The sequence below is a fragment of the Mustelus asterias genome, chromosome 4, assembly GCF_964213995.1.
Source record: "Mustelus asterias chromosome 4, sMusAst1.hap1.1, whole genome shotgun sequence".
Taxonomy (NCBI): domain Eukaryota; kingdom Metazoa; phylum Chordata; class Chondrichthyes; order Carcharhiniformes; family Triakidae; genus Mustelus; species Mustelus asterias.
This window is the reverse complement of record NC_135804.1, coordinates 73,767,298-73,795,156: the sequence shown is the minus strand read 5'-3', so window position 1 is coordinate 73,795,156 and position 27,859 is coordinate 73,767,298. Positions and strand designations below refer to the sequence as shown.

Here is a 27,859-nt window from a genome sequence, read left to right as displayed (position 1 = left end):
TATGACCATTTGGAAAGGTGCAGCTTAATCCATGACAGTCAGCACGGATTTGTGAAGGGTAAGTCTTGCCTCACAAATTTGATTGAATTCTTTGAGGAGGTAACTAAGTGTGTAGATGAAGGTAGAGCAGTTGATGTCGTATACATGGATTTTAGTAAGGCGTTTGATAAAGTTCCCCATGGTAGGCTCATGAAGAAACTAAGGAGATGTGGGATAGAGGGAAATTTGGTCGATTGGATAAGTAACTGGCTATCTCATCGAAGACAGAGGGTGGTGGTGGATGGAAAATGTTCAGACTGGAGACCAGTTACCAGCGGTGTACCACAGGGATCAGTGCTGGGTCCTCTGCTATTTGTAATTTATATCAATGACTTGGAGAAGGGGGCTGAAGGGTGGGTCAGTAAATTTGCTGATGAAACCAAGATTGGTGGAGTAGTGGATGAGGTGGAGGGCTGTTGTAGGCTGCAAAGAGACATTGATAGGATGCAGAGCTGGGCCGAAAAATGGCAGATGGAGTTTAACACTGATAAGTGCGAGATGATTCATTTTGGTAGGACAAATTTGAATGCGGATTACAGGGTCAACGGCAGGGTTCTGAGGAATGTGGAGGAACAGAGAGATCTTGGGGTTCATATCCACAGATCTCTGAAGGTTGCCACTCAAGTGGATAGAGCCGTGAAGAAGGCCTATAGTGTGTTAGCGTTTATTAACAGGGGGTTTGAGTTTAAGAGCTGTGGGGTTATGCTGCAACTGTACAGGACCTTGGTGAGACCACATTTGGAATATTGTGTGCAGTTCTGGTCACCTCACTATAAGAAGGATGTGGAAGCATTGGAGAGAGTGCAGAGGAGATTTACCAGGATGCTGCCTGGTTTGGAGGGTAGGTCTTACGAGGAAAGGTTGAGGGAGCTAGGTCTTTTCTCTTTAGAGCAGAGGAGGATGAGAGGCGACTTAATAGAGGTTTATAAGATGATATGGGGGATAGATTGAGTGGACATTCAGAGACTATTTCCTCGGGTGAATGTAGCTGTTACTAGGGGGCATAACTATAAGGTTCATGGTGGGAGATATAGGAGGGATGTCCGAGGTAGGTTCTTTACTCAGAGAGTGGTTGGGGTGTGGAATGGACTGTCTGCTGTGATAGTGGAGTCAGACACTTTAGGAAATTTCAAGCAGTTATTGGATAGGCACATGTAGCACACCAGAATGATAGGGAGTGGGATAGCTTGATCTTGGTTTCGGACAAAGCTTGGCACAACATCGAGGGCCGAAGGGCCTGTACTGTACAGTACTGTTCTATGTTCTAAAGCAGCGTCGCAGGTAGAGGCTGTCATTAAGAGGGCGTATGGAATACTGGCCTTCATCAATAGAGGAATTGAGTTTAGAAATCGGAAGATAATGCTGCAGCTGTATCGGACCCTGGTCAGACCCCACCTGGAGTACTGTGCCCAGTTCTGGTCCCCTCATTACAGAAAGGATGTGGAAGCCATAGAAAAGGTGTGATGCGCTATCAATTAGGCAAAGACTACTTGTGTGCCAATACAACTGTAGGCTTTTATTCATAACAGAATCAGGAGCACATCCCAACAGGTAACCGACCCAAACTGAACAAGGGGGAGGAGACAGCCACCTTTATACCAGATGACAAGGGGAGGAGCCGAGCCGGCAGGGGATGTGTCCAGGCATAACAACACACAACGGTGGTCCAGGCAGGACAAAGGCACAATTGAAGTCCACCACAAGGTGCAGAGGAGATTTTCAAGGATGTTGCCTGGATTAGATGGCATGCCTTATGAGGATAGGTTGAGAGAGCTAGGTCTTTTCTCCTTGGAGAAGCGAAGGATGAGAGGTGACCTGATAGAGGTGTATAAGATGTTGAGAGGTATTGATAGAGTGGATTCTCAGAGGCTTTTACCCAGGGCTGGAGGTCACAGGTTTAGGGTGCTGGGGAGTAGGTACAGAGGAGATGTTAGGGGTAAGCTTTTCACTCAGAGGGTGGTGGGTGTGTGGAATCAGCTGCCGGTAGTGGTGGTGGAGGCGGATTCGATAGGGTCTTTTAAGAGACTTTTGGATAAGTTCATGGAAGTTAGTAAGATAGAGGGTTATAGGTAAGCCTAGTAGGTAGGGACATGTTCAACGCAACTTGTGGGCCGAAGGGCCTGCTTGTGCTGTAGCTTTTCTATGTTCTATGTTCTATAATGATGGAGCTCCATGAAACGAATAATTCAGAATTTGACTCTCTGTTGGGCAATTTGTTAACGGAAATGCTGAATAAAGGAATCTAAGGTGCTCCAAATGATGAAATTCAGCCGACAGTACAGACCAATGCAAGGTACAAGAATCTCTGATGGAAGCACCCACTTAAAAAAAAACCCACAACCTGCCGGTCCACCAGGACCGACCGACAGTAAAATGTCCACGGTTAAGTACAACCGACTCGTTTCCCATACCATTTGTATACAGTACTGCTAGTATGATTAACCGGGTTATTTATACAATCCAACGCCGAGCTCTTTCGCCACCTTTCTCTAATTAAGACATCATTAAGGCAACTATGCAAATCTTTGAGACAGCTGTGCTAAATTTTAAAATCATTGAGGTGGCTGTGCTAAATTTTAAAATCGTCAAGGCGACTGGACTACATTTTCAACTCTTAGAGGCACTTGTGCTAAATTTTACATGCGGCCCACCTTCAAACTCCAAGACACTTATAGAACGGACACCTCTTCAGGTCATTACACACCGACTCCAGTGCTATTCAAATCCCTATAGTTAATGGTGACTGCTGTAAGACTAAAACTGGCCACCTTGATCAGTTAAATAAGCTCTTTTCTGACCACCCCATGATTCGTCTATTTATCGATCTGAACAAAAATTTGCTCTGGAGTGCTTCACAATTAAAATGAAAAAAGACTACGACATGCAAGCGACAATTGATATACCCGGGTCCTCCTGACCACACCACTGTCAATAGTGTTCAAAAAAAAAAAGGGGGGGACATGGATGGTTTAAATATATGTATATACATCAAATATTGGATGTGATAACAGCAGAAATTACATTGATTTTCTCAGGACAGCAACGGACAATGACAGAGATGCAACCTACGATCTACCTCATCGGACACATCATCGGGATAAGCACACAGGACACACCAAGCAAGGTGAACTTGTGGTATCCCGGTTGTTTATGGTTTGCCCCACCTGACGCGGGGGTATGTGAGGAGGGTGTGTTATGGGTGCATAAGAGTATAATGTTTGGGTGTAACAACCAGCGGCTGATATACAAAACACAAAATGGCAGTTCAACTGAATGTTATCTAAGTGTCACCGTAGCAGGGGATTGGTGGGGATTTTCAAATAATGGGTGTCCTGAAATTGGATGTCTGGCCAACAGTCCAGAAAAAGGATTGGAGCTCGGGCAGCGATGCCCCGGGATGCTCATAGAGGGGAACTTTGCACTGTAAGAAATAGGAACTGGGCTGAAACCAACCCCAAACCCATCCCACTCGATTTGTCCTGAAGCCACCCCCGGACCACAGAATGGATTGACACTAAAACTCACATTCACCACGAATTGGTACCTGTGGTGGTGGATATAGCTGGGACCCAACTGCCAGAGTGGTGCTCTCCCCAATTTAAGAGATTATACTTCCACTTAACTCACAGATTGTTAGGATGGAAGGTAGGAATGGATGAAAGACAGGAAAGATCCAAGTGGGAGTTAGTCAATGACATGGCCACAGCATAGGGGGCAGGGGGAGCAACCATCAACGCCCTTGATTTAGCCGACCTGGACAATAAACGTAGGATTCTGACCCAACAGGTTAAACAGACACTAAGTTCTATCAATGAGGACAATCAGCAAGATGCTGAAGGGGAACTGACTGGCAACGCAGCCAGCAGCCACATGGTAGCTGTGTTAGAAGGACACGTCAAGACAATCAATCAAATTATCAGGGAAAAATTAGAGGATGATGACCGACAACAGAACCAGACTTTATGTCGTGCATATGGACAGTGGATGATAGAACAGCTAAGGGAAAACCTAGAGCAGGTACACAGTGGACAGGTTCCGTCTTGGATTAGTGACGAACAGATGGAACACCTATTTACAGGTAAGAAACACCCCAAGCTATCTGGCTGCCAGATGCGACAGTTGACCAAAGTCTGGTTCAATGACGACTGCAAAGGGACTCCAGGGAAAGCCCTGGGAATGATATTAGGGCTCCCCATAATCACTGACGACCGGGTCGGACTGAGGGTCTTTGAAGTGGAAAATATAGGGACTATCCATGAGGATATCTGGATAGGGTACGACGGCACTTTCCCATACACAGTGGAGAAAGGGAGACTAATAGGCACTACTCTGGACAGATGTCAGCAAACTGACGAAATAATCACTTGCCCGTATCCAGTTTATTTAAATGAGCATGCACTGTGTGGCTTCAGAACAAACACTAGCCTAAATTGCTCAGTAGAAGCTCGTAGCCTGGACACAGACATAACTCGGGTGGCTTACAAGGGAGCAGGGAGATACTGTCTCACCACCTCCCTGAAACAATATCAGTATGGCGTGACACATTGTAACATTACTAACACTACATTCTGTATCAAACCAGACATACCAGCCAGGGTGGGTCTCATTCAACTAATAGACATCCATAAGAGGGAGAGGGTAGATTTGACGAGCTCCGACAGACTCTCGGGGAGCACCATGAGAAATATGACACAAGCCTAAAACCCCTGCCGGAGGAGTTGAACCAGATTCGGGTAAAATTGGCTACAGCCCCACAGAACCTTCACCCAAGTAATACAGCAGACCCAAGAGGTGAAAAGGGGAATTAAAGAAATTAAAGTCACCTCTTGGTGGGATGACCTTTGGAACTGGGGCTCAAACATCCAAATCCACCCATCTGTTCGCATAATGTCACATCTGGTGGTATTACTGATTTTGTTCACCTTGGTATATCTAATCATCCTCACAGTCCAATTCAGCCAATGAAAAAAGAGGATCATCCGGAAGCAGGACCTAGGATTTGCCCTTAAACCCATGGTTCCCTCTAATTCAGTAGAGCAATGCCTACAGGAAGCGTGCCATTTTACGATTTGTACTAATGAACCGTTGGAAATTCTACGACCAAAATGTGCCCCAGATCTGCAAGTACTTTATTGTAATGTTTGTTTGAATGTTGGTTTATAGTTAACTTATTGTAATAATGGTGTTTAGAATATGTGATTGTTTGTATTTGTGGGTAACTAGCTTATTGCAATAATGGTGTTTACAATATGTGGTTGTTTGCACTTGTAAAGTGTTGCTGTCTGTAGCTTCTGGAATGTCAATACGTTGTAGGAATGTATTATCACTGTGCATGCCAATACCTGGACCTTGCTGGACTGTTTAGTGACTGGGGAATTCCTGACAGATACTGGTCCTGAGTTTGCGATCCATCACGCTTCGCGTTCAGGATCAAAGGGGGGACTGTGGCCAAACGGGCCACCTAATATGGCGATTTGTAAAGCAGTCTGGGAACTGAAACAGCAGGCAGCCTCCTGAAAGACAAGAGATAAACAGGCTGCAACTCAGACGAGTGAATACTCGGATATGGGTCATCTCAAGGACAAAAGGGACTTTCTGGTCAAACTAGGTTGTTTACCAGACATAGGGGCACCGTAACCCCTTATTTGGGAGGGAGGTGTGTGTCCTACCTGTCCCCAGCACCTACAGACATGGCCGTTACGGACACACCCAGAGATTGGTGTGGCAGCACCCGATTGGACTTTATCAATCAGGGTGATCAAGTTCTGATCGATTGATTGGCAATGACCAAAAGGGGCGCGAAACCCAACGGAGTATAAAGGGTGTTGCGTAACCAAGAATCTCTCTCTCTCTCTCTGACCCCATGAACGAGCTACAACAACGGTGACCGTCGCCAGCAACGACCAGCACGAGGAGAGCCACCACACCCGAGAAGGAAGAAAGACAGAGCCAGAGTGCCAGACCAGACTACGTAGAGGACTACCGAGACCAGTGCACAGATAAAGGCCAATATCTGCTTGGGTACTTGCCAGTCACACAAAGTTAAGTCAAGGTCTCGTATTGGACTTGAACTTTAGTATTTTCTGTAAGATAACTTATTGTTGGTTGGGTGGGTGATTATTGATCGTGTGTTTTAAATAAATATTGGCTGTACTAACAAGAAGTCTACTCGCAATTCTTTGTCCATCGTATAAGGGTTAAAACAGACTGTGCGGCAGGAACAACACAGGGAATGGGAACAAACCTCAGCATTGCATCATCTAGGAGATCTAGGAAGTCTTGGAAGCGTGCCATAGGCCAATCACATGTGCCAGCAGCTGAACCTCTCCTCTCCATTCAAATGCATTTGGGGCCCAACAGGGCAGAGGAAAGACAGGTTGAAGGCAATGTGGAATCCTTTGAATGCACTTCAATCCTTAAAAGCAGATCCTTGGCCCCTCTGACTGTCACACAAACACGATGGGAGGGATTTCACGGCCTCGCTCATCCCGAAACCATAAAATACCTTTCCATGGTCCACCCCTCCCTTGCTCCGATTCCCATGATGGGCGGGCCAGTAAAATTCCGGCCTTCATGCTGCTCTGATGATTAAGATATGGGTGGCCCTGAATCTGTCAGGCCCTGATAGGGTTCAAGCACCTGGGTAAACAAGGCAAAGCCATCCTATTTCTTACGAAATTTCTCCTAGTGTCCCAAGATGTGTAGGTTAGGAGGTTTAGGGGTAATGGGAATAGGGTCTGGAATAACGGGATGCCCTTCGAAGAGTCAGTGCAGACTCGATGAGCCAAATGGCCTCCTTCTGCACTGTGGGGATTCGATGAATTTCTGTGAAAAAATGTCAGCATGTTGCCTCAGAGACCCTAATGGTCACCTCTGGGAGAACCCTCATGGTTCAGTGGCCCCTTATCCTCATGTGAAGCATGTGCCGAACAGGGATTGCCAGGCATGTCACTGTCCTGTGAGCCAGGTCCTGTGATTGGGAGCTATTGAAGTGCCTTATTCTCTTCCTCCTCTTCTGATACTGCTCACTCAGTGTCTTCCTCTGATTCCAGTGCTACACTCCTCTGGAGCACCAGGTTATGCATGTACAGCAGATAACTATGATGCAGAGTACCCTTGAAAGATGCTTATCGCAGGGTTCTCCAGAAACTTCCAAACCTCATCTTCAAGTAGCCAATTGCCTGCACAATGGCGCTCTCTATGGTCATATGGCAACAGTTATTTGTACTCTGCCTGTGTGTTGGCATTTCATAAAGTGGTCTGAAGTCATGTCTTCAGTGGCTATTCTTTGTCCCAAAGATCCAACCATGAAGACGTTTGGGTGGCTTGATCAGCTGGGGCAATTGGGATAATCTCGGAATGTGGGAGTTATGATAGCTACCTGAAAACCTCACATATGCTTGCATGATCTGTTAATGTTCCCGCCATTTAGGCCGGCAGAAATTTCCCATCCTGCTGCAGCGAACAGAGATTTGGTTGGATGCCAAATTCTTCGACCTTGCTGCAGCGGGAGCATGGCATGAACTGCCAGCAAGATTGCATCCATAGAAAATAGGAGCAGGAGTAGGCCATTTTGCCCTTCAATCCTGTTCCGCCATTCGTTATGATCATGGCTGATCATCCAGCTCAATAGCCTGATCTTGCCCCCCCCCCCGCCGGCTGCATCCCCATATCCTTTAATTCCCTTCACCCCAAGTACTATATATAACAACTTCTTTGAAAACATTTTTGTTTTTGGCCTCAACGGCTTTCTGTGGTAGCAAATTCCACAGGCTGGCTCCCTCGGAGAAAAAAACTCCTCATCTCAGTCCTAAACAGTCTATCCTGTATCCTTATATTATGACCCCTGGTTTTGTACACCCCCCACTATTCCTGCATCTACCCTGCCTGGTCCTGTTAGAATTTTATAGGTTTCTATGAGATCCTCCCTCATTTTTTTGAACATCAGTGAATATAATCCTAACCGGATTTACCAGGAAGTTGCCTGGTCTGGAGGGCATTAGCTATGAGGAGAGGTTGGAGAAACTTGGTTTGTTCTCACTGGAGTGACGGAGGTTGAGGGGAGACCTGATAGAAGTCTACAAGATTATGAGAGGCATGGACAGAGTGGATAGTCAGAACCTTTTTCCCAGGGTGAAAGAGTCAATTACTAGGGGGCATAGGTTTAAGGTGCGAGGGGCAAGGTTTAAAAGAGATGTACGAGGCAGATTTTTTACACAGAGAGTGGTGGGTGCCTGGAACTCGTTGCCGGGGGAGGTAGTGGAAGCGGATACGGTAGTGACTTTTAAGGGGCGTCTTGACAAGTACATGAATGAGATGGGAATAGAGGGATATGGTCCCCGGAAGTGTAGGGGGTTTTAGTTAAGTCGGGCAACATGGTCGGTGCAGGCATGGAGGGCCGAAGGGCCTGATCCTGTGCTGTAATTTTCTTTGTTCTTTGACTCAATCTCTCCTCATAGGTCCATCCTGACATCCCAGTGATCAGCCTGGTAAACCTTCTCTGCAATCCCTCTATTGCTCCTCAGATGAGGACACCATAGCTGCACACGATACTTCAGTTAACCCATGGAAGCAATTGGCCTGGATCGGGTACCTGGATGAGCACTCAGATCCTGCGTGGACCACCGATCTGAGGTTCCTACCTGCTTCAAGATGACCATCATCCCTGTACCAAACAAAAGCCAGGCAGTGTGCCTTAATGACTACCACCCAGTAGCTCTGGCAGCCATCATTATGAAGTGCTTCCAAATGTTAGTCATGTCACGCATCAACTCCGGTCTCCCAGACTGCCTGGATTCACTACAGTTCACCTATCGCTGCAACAGTTCTACAGCAGACACCATCTCCCTGACCCTACGCTCAACCCCGGAACACCTGGATAACAAAGACACTTATGTCAGACTTCTTTTTATTGATTAAAGCTCAGCCTTCAACACCATTATTCGAACAAAATTCATCTCCAAACTCCGTGGCCTGGGGCTCCCTCTGTGACTGGACCTTAGACTTCCTAACCCACAGACTGCAATCAGTGAGGATTGGCAACGACACCTCCTCCATGATCATCCTCAACAATGGTGCCCCGGAAGGCTGTGTCCTCAGCTCTTTACTGTACTCCTTATATGCTTATGACTTTGTAGCCATATGTCTCTTCTACAGAACTAGGAACTGTAGTTTCGTAAAAGAATCATCCAGACTTGAAACATCAACTGTTTTTCTCTTTCCACAGATGCTGCCAGACCTGCTGAGATTTTACAACATGTTCTGTGTTTATTTCATATTTCTGGCATACACCGTATTTTGCTTTTACATAAATGTAAATTGTCCACCACTTTTCTTAATCCTCTTTCCGATTGGAGTCTCCAAATTACTGCCTGAAAAGTGGTTGTGACCAGTTGGATTTTGAGCCAGGATGCTGCAAGTTTCGAATACGTTGATCTAGTTCGACAGACAATCTCTCATCTCAATGTCAGCTGATTGACTGTGTGTCACTTCACAACATTCTCACCAATAGCGGAAGGTGCTACACCCAATCATCTACATTCAGTACTGTTGCTAGGTTGTGAGTATGTGGCTATTGCTGACCATTTGCCTACCTGTACACCAAAAAATACCAGTTATATACAACAGGCAGTGTGATGACCGTCAGCCAGCGGTAATACATATTCTCTGCAGGGTCCACCACAAACACTGAGTGCTTCCTGCAACATGGAAAAGGAAATGTAATCAAACAGTGAAGGGCAGTGCTGTGTGAGCAGAAAGAGCCCAATAAACTGACAGAGTCCATGTATTCTCATTCACAAACACTTACTCGAAGATGCTCTGAATGGCTCACTCCCACATACTAGTGCCACTGAGTATTTGTCACTTCTGTATTCACTCAATGAACTTGGCGTTAAGAGGGCCCAGAGTTAGAACATAGAACATATAGAACATAGAACATTACAGCGCAGAACAGGCCCTTCGGCCCACGATGTTGCACCGACCAGTTAAAAAAAAACTGTGACCCTCCAACCTAAACCAATTTCTTTTCGTCCATGAACCTATCTACGGATCTCTTAAACGCCCCCAAACTAGGCGCATTTACTACTGATGCTGGCAGGGCATTCCAATCCCTCACCACCCTCTGGGTAAAGAACCTACCCCTGACATCGGTTCTATAACTACCCCCCCTCAATTTAAAGCCATGCCCCCTCGTGCTGGATTTCTCCATCAGAGGAAAAAGGCTATCACTATCCACCCTATCTAAACCTCTAATCATCTTATATGTTTCAATAAGATCCCCTCTTAGCCGCCGCCTTTCCAGCGAAAACAATCCCAAATCCCTCAGCCTCTCCTCATAGGATCTCCCCTCCATACCAGGCAACATCCTGGTAAACCTCCTCTGCACCCTCTCCAAAGCCTCCACATCCTTCCTGTAATGTGGGGACCAGAACTGCACACAGTACTCCAAGTGCGGCCGCACCAGAGTTGTGTACAGTTGCAACATAACGCTACGACTCCTAAATTCAATCCCCCTACCAATAAACGCCAAGACACCATATGCCTTCTTAACAACCTTATCTACTTGATTCCCAACTTTCAGGGATCTATGCACACATACACCTAGATCCCTCTGCTCCTCCACACTATTCAAAGTCCTCCCGTTAGCCCTATACTCAACACATCTGTTATTCCTACCAAAGTGAATTACCTCACACTTCTCCGCATTAAACTCCATCCGCCACCTCTCGGCCCAACTTTGCAACCTGTCTAAGTCTTCCTGCAAACTACGACACCCTTCCTCACTGTCTACCACACCACCGACTTTGGTGTCATCAGCAAATTTGCTAATCCACCCAACTATACCCTCATCCAGATCATTAATAAATATTACAAACAGCAGTGGCCCCAAAACAGATCCCTGAGGTACACCACTTGTAACCGCACTCCATGATGAATATTTACTATCAACCACCACCCTCTGTTTCCTATCCGCTAGCCAATTCCTGATCCAATTTCCTAGATCACCCCCAATCCCATACATCTGCATTTTCTGCAGAAGCCTACCATGGTGAACCTTATCAAACGCCTTACTAAAATCCATATATACCACGTCCACTGCCTTGCCCCCATCCACCTCCTTGGTCACTTTCTCAAAAAACTCAATAAGGTTAGTAAGGCACGACCTACCTGCCACAAAACCATGCTGACTATCACCTATCAATTCATTACTCTCCAAATAACTATAAATCCTATCCCTTATAATTTTTTCCAACATCTTGCCGACAACAGAAGTGAGACTCACCGGTCTATAATTCCCGGGGAAGTCTCTGTTCCCCTTCTTAAACAATGGGACAACATTCGCTAACCTCCAATCTTCTGGTACTATACCAGAGGCCAACGACGACCTGAAGATCAGAGCCAGAGGCTCTGCAATCACTTCTCTTGCCTCCCAGAGAATCCTTGGATAAATCCCATCCGGACCAGGGGATTTATCTATTTTCAGACCCTCCAGAATATCCTGCACATCCTCCTTATCAACTGTAATACTGTCTATTCTACTCCCTTGCAACCCAGTGTCCTCCTCAGCTATATTCATGTCCCCTTGCGTGAACACCGAAGAGAAATATTGGTTCAATGCTTCACCAATCTCCTCCGGTTCCACACATAACTTCCCTCTGCCATCTATAACTGGCCCTAAACTTGCCCTAACCAACCTTCTGTTCTTGACATACCTATAGAACGCCTTAGGATTCTCTTTAACCCTATCCGCCAAAGTCTTCTCATGTCCCCTTTTAGCCCTTCTAAGCTCGCTCTTCAACTCCCTCTTAGCCAATCTAAAGCTTTCTAGTGCACTACCCGAGTGCTCACGTCTCATCCGAACATAAGCCTCCTTTTTCTTTTTAACCAACAAAGAAACTTTTTTGGTGCACCACGGTTCCCTAGCCCTACCAATTCCTCCTTGCCTGACAGGGACATACCTATCACAGACTCGCAGTAGCTGCTCCTTGAAAAAACTCCACATGTCGGACGTTCCCAGTCCCTGTAATCTCCTAGTCCAACCTATGTTTCCTAATTCTCTCCTAATAGCCTCATAATTACCCTTCCCCCAGCTAAAACCACTGGCCCGAGGTTCATGCCTATCCCTTTCCATCACTAAGGTGAACGTAACCGAATTGTGGTCACTATCACCAAAATGCACACCAACTTCCAAGTCTAGCACCTGGTCTGGCTCATTTCCCAGCACCAGATCCAATATAGCCTCACCAGAGTTATCTGGTTGAGCTCGGTCTTTTATCCTTGGAGAGACGTAGGATGAGAGGAGACCTAATAGAGGTATATAAGATGTTGAGAGGCATAGATCGGGTGGACTCTCAGAGGCTTTTTCCCAGGGTGGAAATGGCTGCTACGAGAGGACACAGGTTTAAGGTGCTGGGGTGTAGGTACAGGGGAGATGTTAGGGGGAAGTTTTTCACACAGAGGGTGGTGGGCGAGTGGAATCGGCTGCCGTCAGTGGTGGTGGAGACAAACTCAATAGGGTCTTTTAAGAGACTCCTGGATGAATACATGGGACTTAATAGGATGGAGGGTTATAGGTAGGCCTAAAAGGTAGGGATATGTTCGGCACGACTTGTGGGGCCGAGGGGCCTGTTTTGTGCTGTAGTTTTTCTATGTTTCTATGTTTCTATCTATGCCATGTTACATTATAGCTTTAAGCAAGACTTGCCTTTTCTTTTTTGTCTGCCCCTGTTCCTGAACAGTGGTGTTGCTCTCACTGCTGACCACTGTCTGCAGCTCAGGACCCCGAAACCGCTCCAGGAATGAGTCTGGTCGCTGCTCCTGTTGCCGTGGACTTTTGTGAGCCCAGTCCCTCAGGACGACCACAAGGTGAACCAACCTAAGAGTGACACAAGGAGGGTGAGAGAAAGAGATTAACACATGGGGAGTGAGAGAGGGAGACAGATAGAGAGAGAGATTAACCCATGGGAGTGAACGAAAGAAAGTAAGAGATTAACATATGGAGAGTGAGGATTAACGCATGGACAGTGTGTAAATGATGTATGAGTGTGATAGTGGGAGAATGGTGTGAGTGTGACAGTGGAAGATAGTGTGAGAGTGAGTGTGATAGTGGTGAAATGGTGTCAGTGTTCATGTGACAGTGGGGGAATGGTGTGAGTGTGAGAGTGGGGAATGGTGTGAATGTGATGTTGCGGTATGGTGTGAGTGTGCATGTGACGGGGAAATGGTGTCAGTGTGACAGTGGGGGATGGTGTGAGTGTGCTTGTGACAGTGGGGGATGATGTGAGTGTGCGTGTGACAGTGGGAGATGTTGTGAGAGTGAGAGTAGGGAAATGGTGTGAATGGGACGTTGCGGTATGGTGTGAGTGTGCGTGTGACGGGGGGGATGGTGTGAGTGTGCGTGTGACACGTGGGGGATGATGTGAGTGTGCGTGTGACAGTGGGAGATGATGTGAGTGTGAGAGTAGGGAAATGGTGTGAATGGGACGTTGCGGTATGGTGTGAGTGTGCGTGTGACGGGGGGGATGGTGTGAGTGTGCGTGTGACAGTGGGCCATGGTGTGAGTGTGCATGTGACACTGGGGGATGGTGTGAGTGTGACAGTGGTGAAATGGTGTGAGAGTGAGTGTGACAGTGGGGAAATGGTGTGAATGTGACGTTGGGAGATGGTGTCAGTGTGCGTGTGACCGTGGGGGAATGGTGTGAATATGAATGTGACAGTGGGGGAATGGTGTGAGTGTGACCGTGGGGGAATGGTGTGAGTGTGACCGTGGGGGAATGGTGTGCGTGTGACAGTGGGGGAATGGTGTGAGTGTGACAGTGGGGGAATGGTGTGAGTGTGACAGTGGGGGAATGGTGTGCGTGTGACAGTGGGGGAATGGTGTGAGTGTGACCGTGGGGGAATGGTGTGAGTGTGACCGTGGGGGAATGGTGTGAGTGTGACAGTGGGGGAATGGTGTGAGTGTGACAGTGGGGGAATGGTGTGAGTGTGACCGTGGGGGAATGGTGTGAGTGTGACAGTGGGGGAATGGTGTGAGTGTGACCGTGGGGGAATGGTGTGAGTGTGACAGTGGGGGAATGGTGTGCGTGTGACAGTGGGGGAATGGTGTGAGTGTGATGTTGGGGGATGGTGTGAGTGTGACAGTGGGGGAATGGTGTGAGTGTGACCGTGGGGGAATGGTGTGAGTGTGACAGTGGGGGAATGGTGTGAGTGTGACAGTGGGGGAATGGTGTGAGTGTGACCGTGGGGGAATGGTGTGAGTGTGACAGTGGGGGAATGGTGTGAGTGTGACCGTGGGGGAATGGTGTGAGTGTGACAGTGGGGGAATGGTGTGCGTGTGACAGTGGGGGAATGGTGTGAGTGTGATGTTGGGGGATGGTGTGAGTGTGACAGTGGGGGAATGGTGTGAGTGTGACAGTGGGGGAATGGTGTGAGTGTGACCGTGGGGGAATGGTGTGAGTGTGATGTTGGGGGAATGGTGTGAGTGTGATGTTGGGGGAATGGTGTGAGTGTGACAGTGGGGGAATGGTGTGCGTGTGACAGTGGGGGAATGGTGTGAGTGTGATGTTGGGGGAATGGTGTGAGTGTGATGTTGGGGGAATGGTGTGAGTGTGACAGTGGGGGAATGGTGTGCGTGTGACAGTGGGGGAATGGTGTGAGTGTGATGTTGGGGGAATGGTGTGAGTGTGACAGTGGGGGAATGGTGTGCGTGTGACAGTGGGGGAATGGTGTGAGTGTGATGTTGGGGGATGGTGTGAGTGTGATGTTGGGGGATGGTGTGAGTGTGACAGTGGGGGAATGGTGTGCGTGTGACAGTGGGGGAATGGTGTGAGTGTGACAGTGGGGGAATGGTGTGAGTGTGATGTTGGGGGATGGTGTGAGTGTGACAGTGGGGGAATGGTGTGAGTGTGATGTTGGGGGATGGTGTGAGTGTGACAGTGGGGGAATGGTGTGAGTGTGATGTTGGGGGATGGTGTGAGTGTGACAGTGGGGGAATGGTGTGAGTGTGATGTTGGGGGAATGGTGTGAGTGTGACAGTGGGGGAATGGTGTGAGTGTGATGTTGGGGGATGGTGTGAGTGTGCGTGTGACTGTAGGGGAATGGTGTGCGTGTGCATGTGTCAGTGGGGGATGGTGTGAGTGTGACAGTGGGGGAATGGTGTGCGTGTGCATGTGTCAGTGGGGGATGGTGTGAGTGTGCGTGTGACTGTAGGGGAATGGTGTGCATGAGACAGTGGGGGAATGATGTGAGTAAGAGCGATAGTGAGTGCAATGGTGCCAACCATGTTGCCAGTTGGTTGGCAGCCAGTTGATCTTTCCCTCAGTTTCATTTACCTGGACAATGCCCCTTGACCTCTGAAAGAATTCTGTGATAAATGCCCTTCTTGGTCCTTTGCCACGACTCTCTGCAACTCCGAACTGGTGTCATCAGAGGCAGATGCTGCTCTAACAGGAATGAAAGATAATATTGCAAAGTTAGCACAAAATGGGAGTCTGATCAAGACTCCACTGGTTCTCTGTAATTGATGCAGTCTGTCACTCTGCTTGTTTATCTCTTTCTTCAAACTCATCCAATTTCCTTTGATATTATACATCGTTGATTCCACCACTCTCATGGGCAATGAGTTCCAGCTCTTTACTCCTCACTGTGTGATCAAGTTTTAACTCACATTCCTTGTGTATCTCTTTGTCCTCTCATCCTTTTAACATCAGCCAATGAGAACAGGCTTTTATTGTGCACCTTATCCAATCCTGCCATAATTTTATACACCTCTGTCAAACTTACCCACAATCTCCTTTGTTCAACAAGAACAGCCACAGGCTTCCCAAAGTGGGAATTGAACTGGTAAGTCTTTTCTGAGTAAAGTAGCCTAGTTAAATGTTAAAAAGGTAGCTGACTCAACTGACTGAGTGACAGTTAAATGTTAATCACCTGAAACCCAAATAGGGCCTCAATAGGTGTTGAAACAAAACTAGGAGTGACTCATCCGAGACTGCGGATAGTTGGGAACCTGTCTCGGGGGCAGGGAATTCATATGGTGTTCATGGAAGTGGAAATGACTAGGGTTGGGAAGCATTTTCCGATCAGGGCCATTGTGATCTCCTGGACTCGTTTCGATCGCCTCAGGGGGTCGGAGAGGAATTTCCCAGATTTTTTTTTCCCCCATATTGGCCCTGGGGTTTTTCACTCTGGGTTTTCGCCTCTCCCTGGGGATCACATGGTCTGGAATAGGGGGGTGGGGGTGAGTTAATAGGTTGTAATGAACAAAGCATCGTAGCTGTGAGGGACAGCTCGGTGGATAGGATATTGGTATGTAGATAGGCTGGAAAATTGGGCGGGGATCCTGGATTCAGGATTCAATCCTGGACCGGGGAGCGGCGCGGGCTTGGAGGGCCGAAGGGCCTGTTCCTGTGCTGTATTGTTCTTTGTTCTTTGTTTTTTTATCTCACCTCACTTCAGTTCTATAGGAAATGCCATCAGTAAAATTCATATACGGGCGAATTCGCACACACAAAGAGATCACCTGACGGACACAGCCAGAGCGAGTGTGTGTATTTGGGAATTCAGTGCTAAGAACAAAGAGCAAAGAACAAAGAAAATTACAGCACAGGAACAGGCCCTTTGGCCCTCCAAGCCTGCACCGACCATGTTGCCCGACTTAACTAAAATCCCCTACGCTTCCGGGGACCATATCCCTCTATTCCCATCTCATTCATGTATTTGTCAAGACGCCCCTTAAAAGTCACTACCGTATCCACTTCCACTACCTCCCCCGGCAACGAGTTCCAGGCACCCACCACTCTCTGTGTAAAAAATCTGCCTCGTACATCTCTTTTAAACCTTGCCCCTCACACCTTAAACCTATGCCCCCTAGTAATTGACTCTTCCACCCTGGGAAAAAGCTTCTGACTATCCACTCTGTCCATGCCTCTCATAATCTTGTAGACTTCTATCAGGTCTCCCCTCAACCTCCGTCGCTCCAGTGAGAATAAACCAAGTTTCTCCAACCTCTCCTCATAGCTAATGCCCTCCATACCAGGCAACATCCTGGTAAATCTTTTCTGTACCCTCTCCAAAGCCTCCACATCCTTCTGGTAGTGTGGCAACCAGAATTGAACACTTTGTGTCGTCCGCAAACTTACTAATCAATCCAGTTACATTTTCCTCCAAATCATTTATATATATTACAAACAGCAAAGGTCCCATCACTGATCCCTGAGGAACACCACTTGTCACAGCCCTCCATTCAGAAACGCACCCTTCCACTGCTACCCTCTGTCTTCTTTGACCGAGCCAGTTTTGTATCCACCTTGCCAGCTCACCTCTGATCCCATGCGACTTCACCTTCTGCACCAGTCTGCCATGAGGGACCTTGTCAAAGGCCTCACTGAAGTCCATGTAGACAACATCCACTGCCCTACCCTCATCAATCATCTTCGTCACTTCCTCGAAAAACTCGATCAAGTTTGTGAGACACGACCTCCCCTTCACAAAACCATGTTGCCTCTCTAAGGGGAAAGAAGATCTTTTGTTTTTTTCAGAGTGTGCTTTTTTGCTGCTGCACTAGAGGCTACAACAGAGAGAGCTGATTGGTGGGCTGTGGGCAAGTTGCTTTTCTCCAATTTAAAGCTACATTAAGGAAAAGTAAGAGTTTTTGATTTGATTTGATTTATCATTGTCACATGTATTAAGTGAAAAGTATTGTTTCTTGTGCTATACAGGCAAAACATACTGTTCATAGAGAAAGAAACGAGAGAGTGCAAAATGTAGCGTTACAGTCATAGCTCGGGTGTAGAGAAAGATCAACTTAATGCAAGGTAAGTCTATTCAAAAGTCTGACAGCAGCAGGGAAGAAGCTGTTCTTGAGTCGGATGGTACGTGACCTCAGACTTTTGTATCTTTTTCCCAACAGAAGATGGTGGAAGAGAGAATGTCCAGGGCGTGTGGGGGTCCTTAATTATGCTGGCTGCTTTGCCGAGGCAGCGGGAAATGTAGACAGAGTCAATGGGTGGGAGGCCGGTTTGCGTGATGGATTGGGCTACATTCACGACCTTTTGTAGCTCCTTGCAGTCTTGGGCAGAGCAGGTGCCATACCAAGCTGTGATACAACCAGAAAGAATGCTTTCTATGGTGCATCTGTAAAAGTTGGTGAGAGTTGTAGCTGACATGCCAAATTTCCTTACTCTTCTGAAAAAGGAGGCGTTGATGTGCTTTCCTAACTATAGTGTCAGCATGGGGGGACCAGGACAGGTTGTTGGTGATCTGGACACCTAAAAACTTGAAGCTCTCGACCCTTTCTACTTCGTCCCCAGATGTAGACAGTGGCATGTTCTCCTTTACACTTCCTGGAGTCGATAACAATATCCTTCGTTTTGTTGACATTGAGGTGGCACGGTAGCACAGTGGTTAGCACTGCTGCTTCACAGCTCCAGGGACCTGGGTTCGATTCCCGGCTTGGGTCACTGTCTGTGTGGAGTTTGCACATTCTCCTCGTGTCCGCGTGAGTTTCCTCCGGGTGCTCCGATTTCCTCCCACAGTCCAAAGATGTGCGGGTTAGGTTGATTGGCCATGCTAAAATTGCCCCTTAGTGTCCTGAGATGCACGGATTAGAGGGATTAGCGGGTGAAATATGTAGGGATATGGGGGTAGGGCTTGGGTGGGATTGTGGTCAGTGCCGACTCGATGGGCCAAATGGCCTCTTTCTGCACTGTAGGGTTTCTATGATTCAAGAGATTATTGTTGCTGCATCAGTTCACCAGATTCTCTATCTCATTCCTATACTCTGGGGGTATAGTGAGATCCGACCCACTATGGTTGTGTCATCAGCAAACTTGAAAATCAAATTGGAGGGGAATTTGGCCACACAGTGGGGGCTGAGACCACAGCCTTGTGGGGCACTGGTGTTGAGGATGATCGTGGAGGAGGTGTTGTTGCCTATCCTTACTGATTGTGGTCTGTGGGTTAGGAAGTTCAGGGTCCAGTCGCAGAGGGAGGTGCCGAGGCCCAGACCACAGAGTTTGGAGATGCGTTTCGTGGGAATAATGGTGTTGAAGGCTGAGCTGTAGTCAATAAATAGGAGTCTGACATGAGGGCCTTGTTATCTAGGTTTTCCAGGTTTGAATGCAGGGCCAGCGAGATGGCGTCTGCTGTGGACCTGTTGCAGCGATAGGCAAACAATAGTGAATCCAGGTAATCCAGGAGGCTGGAATTGATTCGTGCCATGATTGCCTTACGAAGCAATTCATAATGATGGATGTCAGAGCCACTGACCGATAGTCATTAAGGCACGCTGCTTGGTTTTTCTTAGGTACCAGGATGATGGTCATCTTCTTGAAGCAGATAGGGACCTCAGATTGTTGTAAAGAGAAGTTGAAGATGTCTGTGAATACTCCCGGCAGCTGATCCGCACAGGATCTGAGTGCTCGTCCAGGTAACCCATCCGGGCCAGTCGCTTTCCATGGGTTGACCTTTGAGAAAACTGCTCTGACATCTGCAATGGTGACCCCAAATACAGGTTCATTCAGGGCTTCCAGAGTGGAGGGCATACTCTCGCTGATCTCTTGCTCAAAACAGGAGCAAAATGCATTGAGCTCATCAGGGAGTGGTGCGTTGGAGCTGGCGATTTTACATGCCTTCATCTACTAGCCTGTTATGTCTTGCAGACCTTGCCATAGACAGCGGGGGTCGGTGTGGCTAGCCTGGGACTCTAGCCTAGTCCGATCCTGTCATTTGGCATCTTTGATGGATCTCCTGAGATCGTATCTGGCATTGCTGTATAGCCAGCATCTCCACATCATTGGCATTGGCATTGCTGTATAGCCAGCATCTCCACATCATAGGTCAGTGTCTCGTGACTTGAACGCCTCAGACCTGGACTTGCGTAAGCAGTGGATATCCCTGTTCATCAATAGTTTCCGGTTGGGGAACACACGGATTTGCTTTCTGAGTCAGCGTGTGTGGAACCCGTACCCAAGTGAGAGGCAACGTTTGTGGAACCATACCCCATTGAGACTCAGTGTGTGTGGAACCCGTACCCCAGTAAGAGTCAGCGTGCGTGGAACCCATACCCCAGTGCGAATCAGCGTGTGTGGAATCCGTACCCGAGTGAGAGTCAGCGTGTGTGGAACCCGTATGCGAATCAGTCAGCGAGTGTGCAATCCGTACCCCTGTGAGAATCACCGTGTGTGGAACTCATAGCCCAGTGAGAGTCAGTGGATGTGGAACCCGTACCCCAGTGAGAGTCAGCGTGTTTGGAACCCGTACCTCAGCGAGAGTCAGCGTGTGTGGAACCCATACCCCAGACAGAGTCAGTGTGTGTGGAAACCATACTCCAGTGAGAGTCGGCGTGGGTGGAATGCGTACCCCAGTGAGAGTCAGAGTATGTGGAACCCACACCCGAGTGAGAGACAGCGTGTGTGGAACCCGTACCCGAGTGAAAGTCAGCACGTGCGGAACCTGTACACGAGTGGGAGTCAGCATGTGTGGAACCCGTATACGGGTGACAGTCAGCGTGTGTGGAACTCATACCCACATGAGAGTCAGCATGCGTGGAATTCGAACACCAATGAGAGTCAATGTCTGTGGAACCTGTACCCCAGTGAGGGTCAGTGTGTGTGCAATCCGTACCCAAGTGAGAGTCAGCATGTCTGGAAACCGTATCCCAGTAACAGTTAGTGTGTGTGGAGCGTTACCCCAGTGAGAGTCAGTGTGTGGGGAAACCGTACCCCAGTGAGAGTCATCGCGTATGGAACCCGTACCCCAGTGAGACTCAGCATATGTGGAACCCATACCCCAGTGAGAGTCAGCATGCGTGGAACCATATCCCAGTGAGAGCCAGCGTGTGTGGAACCCGTACCCGAGAGAGAGTCAGTGTGTGTGGAACGTGTACTCCAGTGAGAGTCAGTGTGTGTGGAAACCATACCCCAGTGAGAGTCAGCGTGTGTGGAACCATATCCCAGTGAGAGTCAGTGTGTGTGGAACCAGTACCCCAAGGAGAGTCAGCATGTGTGGAACCCTTAAGCAGTGAGAGTCAGCGCATGTGGAACCCATACCACAGTGAGAGTCAGCGCGTGTATGGAATCCGTACCGCAGTGAGAGTGAGCGTGTATGGAACCTGTACCCCAGTGAGAGTCAGCATGTGTGGTACCCGTACCCCAGTGAGAGTCAGGATGAGTGGAGCCCGTATCCCGGTGAGAGTCACCGCGTGTGGAACCTGTACGGCAGAGAGCGTAAGCGTGTGTGGAAACCATACCCCAGTCAGATTCAGCATGTGTGGAACCCACACCAGGGTCAGAGGCAACATGTGTGGAACCCATACCCCAGTGAGTCAGCTTGTGTGGAACCTGTACCCCAGTGAGAGTCAGCATGTGTGGAACCCGTATCCCAGTGAGAGTCAGCGTGTGTGGAACCCGTATCTCAGTGAGAGTCACCATGTGTGGACACGGTACCCCAGTGAGTGTCAGCGTGTGTGGAACCCATACCCCAGTGAGAGTCAGCGAGAGTGGAACCCATACCCCGGTGTGAGCTAGCGTACATGGGATCCGTACCCAGGTGAGACTCAGCGTGTGTGGAACCCCTATCCATGTAAGAGTCAGTGTGTGTGGAACCCCTACCCCAGTGGGAGTCAACTTGTGTAGTACCTGTATCCTAGTGAAAGTCAGGGTGCCTGGAACCTGTACCACAGTGAGAGTCAGCGTGTGTAGAACCCGTACCCCAGCTACAGCTAGTGTGTGTGGACTGTTACCCCAGTGAGAGTCAGTGTGTGTGGAACCCGTACCCCAGTGAGAGACAGTGTGTGTGGAACCCATACCCCAGTGACAGTCAGCGTGTGTGGAACCCGTACCACAGTGAGAGTCAGCGTAGGTGGAACAGGTACCCCAGTGAGAGTCACACGTGTGGAACACGTCCCCAGTGAGAGTCAGCGTGTTTGGAAGCAATACCCCAGTGAGAGTCACTTTATGTGGAACCCGGATCACAAGGAGAGTCAACATGCGTGGAACTCTTAAGTCTGTGAGAGTCAGCACGTGTGGAACCCGTACCACAGTGAAAGTCAGCGTGTTTGGAACCCATACTCCATTCAGATTCAGCATGTGTGGAACCTGTACCCGGGTCAGAGTCAATGTATGAGGAACCCATACCCCAGTGAGTCAGCATGTGTGGAACCCGTACTCTAGTGAGAGTCAGCGTGTGTGGAACTCGTATCCCAGTGAGAGTCAGCGTGTGTGGAACCCGTACTTCAGTGAGAGTCAGCGTGTGTAGACATGGTACCCCAGTGAGTCATGATGTGGAGATGCCGGCGTTGGACTGGGGTAAACACAGTTAGAGTTTTAACAACACCAGGTTAAAGTCCAACAGGTTTATTTGGTAGCAAATGCCATTAGCTTTTGGAGTGCTGCTCCTTCGTCAGATGGAGTGGATATCTGCTCTCAAACAGGGCACAGAGACACAAAATCAAGTTACAGAATACTGATTAAAATGCGAATCTCTACAGCCAACCAGGTCTTAAAGATACAGATGTAAGGGACTGAGGAAACTTTGTGGGGAAGACAGTTACCAGTGTTCTTTGTCCCTTGTGGGTTTCAGTGTCTTGTTTGCCGGGCGGGTGCTGTGAACAGGATGCTGTTTGTTGAGTGATGTGGGCTGGGCCAATGGGATTGCTCTGGGGGTGGGAAAAAAAAAGGCGCCAGGAAGTGAAGCAGCTGCGGAGCAGAGGAGGGAGTGTGCAGAAGAGGGACAGCCATGATTTTGGAGAGGAGCTTTTCGGAGGCAGTAAAAACTCAGTTTGAAGTGAACATTTCTCAGGTAGAACTGCTTGGTTTTTCATGACTGCCAAGGATGTGGTTTTCTTCAGATGTGCACCAACGGATGGGCCTCAATGTTTAAAATTCAAAGTGCTTGGTGATATTCTGAACATTTCTCAGGTTGAAACTGCTAATTGGAAAATCTTCAGTTGGGATTCTTTACTTGTTTATATCTGCCAATTATATTTGTTATTAAATTTTTTTGTTATTCCGTTTACCTTGTTGTTCTGAACCTTTTCTCATTCTAAGGTTTATCTCAATAGCATTTTTGGAGGCACCGCGCTAAACATACTCAAATCCTTTTCATGTAAGCCTGTACTGGCATTTATGGGTAAACAGGAAATTTAGCCAGCTCACCATCAACTGCTAGGAATTCAGGATCCTGTAAATCGAACAGTTAAATAATAGCCCCATATAGTGATCAGCAGGGGGTTACATTTTTGGAGGCACCGCTGGGATCATTCCTGTTTACCAGACAGGTCAAATATTTTTTTCTTTCTTCTTTTCGTCAGTCACTAACAGTTAACCCAGTAATTACAACAGCACCAATTAGTAGCTCACTTAAGACTGGAGCCGCCAAAAGAATATCAGTCTTTCTCGTGGTATATTACTGAGCAATGTGCCAATAGATACGAGTGAGGAGACCATTGCTAGGGTCTTAAACACAGTGAAAGTCTTTGGTCGCACCAAGATTTGTGGTCGCTGTGGGGATTCTACTGGCACACAGTTGTTCATACTAGTGGAGACGAGCATTGATTTAACCCCTGAAACTGTACCTCCAGATGTAGGTATTGAAGGAGAAGCTGGGCCACGGGCTGTGCAAACGCTAGAAAGCTTGGACACACGGGATGCTGTTCCTGAAGAGGATGCTTTCCATACAAACCTGTTGTTATTACTACAACAGGAAGGCAAGTCAATGGAGGATTTTCAGGCCATAGTATCAGAAAACCAAACTCCCAAAGTGGATGTGAACATGGATTTAGTGACTGCTATTGGAAAACTAGTGGACAAGTGCAACCAAGTGTCTACCGATGGGCCTAGCTACAGAAAGCTGAGACTGTTTTCAGGACTGAAACCTGTACCCCCAGGTGAGGAAGAATATGATGCCTGGGTGGAGCAGGCTACCCAGATGATCAGCGAGTGGCAATGCACTGATGCTGCCAAGAGACAGCGTATAGTGGAGAGTTTAAAAGGGCCTACTGCTGACATTGTTCGATTTTTGAAAGTTGGTGCGGTTTTTCGCTGTGGCGTCAACAGGAGTCAAGCGCCATATCCTGTTCTTATGAGGGCATCTTTCAGCGTCTGGAGGTGTCTGTTGCGATCCTCCTCATCCGAGCAGATCCTGTGTATACGGAGGGCTTGTCCGTAGGGGATGGCTTCTTTAATGTGTTTAGGGTGGAAGCTGGAGAAATGGAGCATCGTGAGGTTATCCGTGGGCACAATGGAACACAATGTCTTCACCTTCAACAACCAGTTCTTCATCCAGACACACGGAACAGCCATGGGGACCAAATTCGCACCTCAATATGCCAACATCTTCATGCACAGGTTCGAACAAGACTTCTTCACCGCACAGGATCTTCAACTGATGCTATACACTAGATACATCGATGACATTTTCTTCCTTTGGACTCATGGTGAACAATCACTGAAACAACTCTATGATGACATCAACAAGTTCCATCCCACCATCAGACTCACCATAGACTACTCTCCGGAATCAGTTGCATTCTTGGACACACGCATCTCCATTAAGGACGGTCACCTCAGCACCTCACTGTACCGCAAGCCCATGGATAACCTCATGATGCTCCACTTCTCCAGCTTCCATCCTAAACACGTTAAAGAAGCCATTCCCTACGGACAAGCCCTCCGTATACACAGGATCTGCTCGGATGAGGAGGATCGCAACAGACACCTCCAGACGCTGAAAGATGCCCTCATAAGAACAGGATATGGCGCTCGACTCATTGATCGACAGTTCCGACGCACCACAGCGAAAAACCGGACCTCCTCAGAAGACAAACACGGGACACGGTGGACAGAGTACCCTTCGTCAAAGAACAAAGAACAATACAGCACAGGAACAGACCCTTCAGCCCTCCAAGCCTGCGCCGCTCCCTGGTCCAAACTAGACCATTCTTTTGTATGCCTCCATTCCCACTCCATTCATGTGGCTATCTAGATAAGTCTTAAACGTTCCCAGTCTGTCTGCCTCCACCACCTGGCCCGGCAGCACATTCCAGACCCCCACCACCCTCTGTGTAAAATACGTCCTTCTGATATCCGTGTTAAACCTCCCCCCCCGACCCCCCTGCCCCTCCCCTCACCTTGAACCTATGACCCCTCGTGAACGTCACCACTGACCTGGGAAAAAGCTTCCCACCGTTCACCCTATCTATGCCTTTCATAATTTTATACACCTCTATTAGGTCACCCCTCATTCTCCGTCTTTCCAGTGAGAACAACCCCAGTTTACCCAATCTCTCCTCATAACTAAGCCCTTCCATACCAGGTAACATCCTGGTAAACCTCCTCTGCACTCTCTCTAAAGCCTCCATGTCCTTCTGGTAGTGTGGCGACCAGAACTGGGCGCAGTATTCCAAATGCGGCCGAACCAACGCTCTATACAACCGCAACATCAGACCCCAACTTTTATACTCTATGCTCCGTCCTATAAAGGCAAGCATGCCATATGCCTTCTTCACTACATTCTCCACCTGTGCCGTCACCTTCAAGGATCTGTGGACTTGCACACCCAGGTCCCTCTGCGTATCTACACCCTTTATGGTTTTGCCATTTATCGTATAGCTCCCCCCTACGTTAGTTCTACCAAAATGCATCACTTCGCATTCATCTGGATTGAACTCCATCTGCCATTTCTTTGCCCAAATTTCCAGCCTATCTATATCCTTCTGTAGCCTCTGACAATGTTCCTCACTATCTGCAAGTCCAGCCATTTTCGTGTCGTCCGCAAACTTACTGATCACTACTACGATCATCGCTCGTCGTCCATTACTTCCCCGGAGCGGAGAAGCTACTGCATCTCCTCTGGAGTCTTCAACATGTCATTGATGAAGATGAACATCTCGCCAAGGCCATCCCCACACCCCCACTTCTTGCCTTCAAACAACCGCACAACCTCAAACAGCTCACCATCAACTGCTAGGAATTCATGCAGATGCTACAACAACGGATAAATGAACACCACTCGGCAATCACCAGGCAAGACTGTTCTCTTCCTGTGGGGGAGCACTTCAGCGGTCACAGGCATTCAGCCTCTGATATTCGGGTAAGCATTCTCCAAGGCGGCCTTCATGACACACGACGGCACAGAGTCGCTGAGCAGAAACTGATAGCCAAGTTCCGCACACATGAGGACGGCCTCAACCGGGATCTTGGGTTTATGTCACATTATCAGTAACCCCCACAGCTTGCCTCCTGGACTTGCAGAATCTCACTGGCTGTCCTGTCTGGAGACAATACACATCTCTTTAACCTGTGCTTAATGCTCCCTCCACTCACATTGTCTGTATCTTTAAGACCTGGTTGGTTGTAAAGATTCGCATTCTAATCAGTATTCTGTAACTTGATTTTGTGTCTCTGTGCCCTGTTTGAGAACAGATATCCACTCCATCTGACGAAGGAGCAGCGCTCCAAAAGCTAATGGCATTTGCTACCAAATAAACCCGTTGGACTTTAACCTGGTGTTGTTAAAACTCTTCCTGTGTTTACCCCAGTGAGTGTCAGCGTGTGTGTGGAACCCATACGCCAGTGAGAGTCATCATGTTGGAACCCATACCCCAGGTGAGAGTCAACGTGTGTGGAACCTATACCCCGGTGTGAGCCAGCGTACATGGAACCTGTACCCAGGTGAGACTCAGTGTTTGTGGAATCCATACCCCAGTAAGTGTCAGTGTGTGTGGAACCACTACCCCAGTGGGAGTCAGCTTGACTGGTACCCGTATCCCAGTGAGAGTCAGCGTGCCTGGAAACTGTACCCCAATGGAAGTGAGCGTGTGTAGAACCTGGACCATAGTGAGAATCAGCGTGTGTGGAACCCATACCCCATTTATAGTTAGTGTGTGTGGAGTGTTACCCCAGTGAGAGACAGCGTGTATGGAATCTGTGCCCCAGTGAGAGTCATCGTGTATGGAACCCGTACCCCAGTGAGACTCAACGTCTGTGGAACCCGTTCCCCAGTGCAGCATGTGTACAATCCGTATCCAAGTGAGAGACAGCATTTCTGGAAACCGTACCCCAGTGAGGTTCAGCGTGTGTCGAACCCATACCCCAGTGAGAGTCAGCATGTGTGGAACCCATATCCCAGTGAGAGTCAGCATGTGTGGAACCCATATCCCAGTGAGAGTCAGTGTGTGTGAAACTTGTACCCCAGTCAAAGAGTCATAGAGGTTTACAGCATGGAAACAGGCCCTTCGGCCCAACTTGTCCATGCCGCCCTTTTTTTTTTAAACCCCAAAGCTAATCCCAATTGCCCGCATTTGGCGCATATCCCTCTATACCCATCGTACCCATGTAACTATCTAAATGCTTTTCAAAAGATAAAATTGTACCCGCCTCTACTACTACCTCTGGCAGCTTGTTCCAGACACTCACCACCCTCTGTGTGAAATAATTGCCCCTCTGGACACTTTTGTATCTCTCCCCTCTCACCTTAAACCTATGCCCTCTAGTTTTAGACTCCCCTACCTTTGGGAAAAGATATTAACTATCTACCTTGTCTATGTCCCTCATTATTTTATAGACCTCTATAAGGTTACCCCTCAGCCTCCTACGCTCCAGAGAAAAAAGTCCCAGTCTATTCAGCCTCTCCTTATAACTCAATCCATCAAGTCCCGGTAGCATCCTAGTAAATCGTTTTTGCACTCTTTCAAGTTTAATAATATCCTTTCTATAATAGGGTGACCAGAATTGCACACAGTATTCCAAGTGTGGCTTACCAATGTCTTGTACAACTTTAACAAGATGTCCCAATTCTTTTATTCAATATTCTGACTGAT

The 27,859-nt window shown here is 48.1% G+C and overlaps 1 protein-coding gene across 1 annotated transcript in view; it reads right to left on the bottom strand.

Moving 5' to 3' along the window:
• LOC144493127 (cyclic nucleotide-gated channel alpha-2-like) overlaps positions 1-27,859 on the bottom strand; it is a 143,170-nt gene that overhangs the window by 23,799 nt on the left and 91,512 nt on the right. Inside the window, exons 2-5 of the mRNA XM_078212029.1 lie at positions 15,372-15,482; positions 12,742-12,916; positions 11,736-11,743; positions 9,633-9,737 (exon numbers count right to left, since the gene is read on the bottom strand). Coding sequence (XP_078068155.1) covers positions 9,633-9,737; positions 11,736-11,743; positions 12,742-12,916; positions 15,372-15,482 — 399 coding nt within the window. The remainder of the gene's footprint in view (positions 1-9,632; positions 9,738-11,735; positions 11,744-12,741; positions 12,917-15,371; positions 15,483-27,859) is intronic.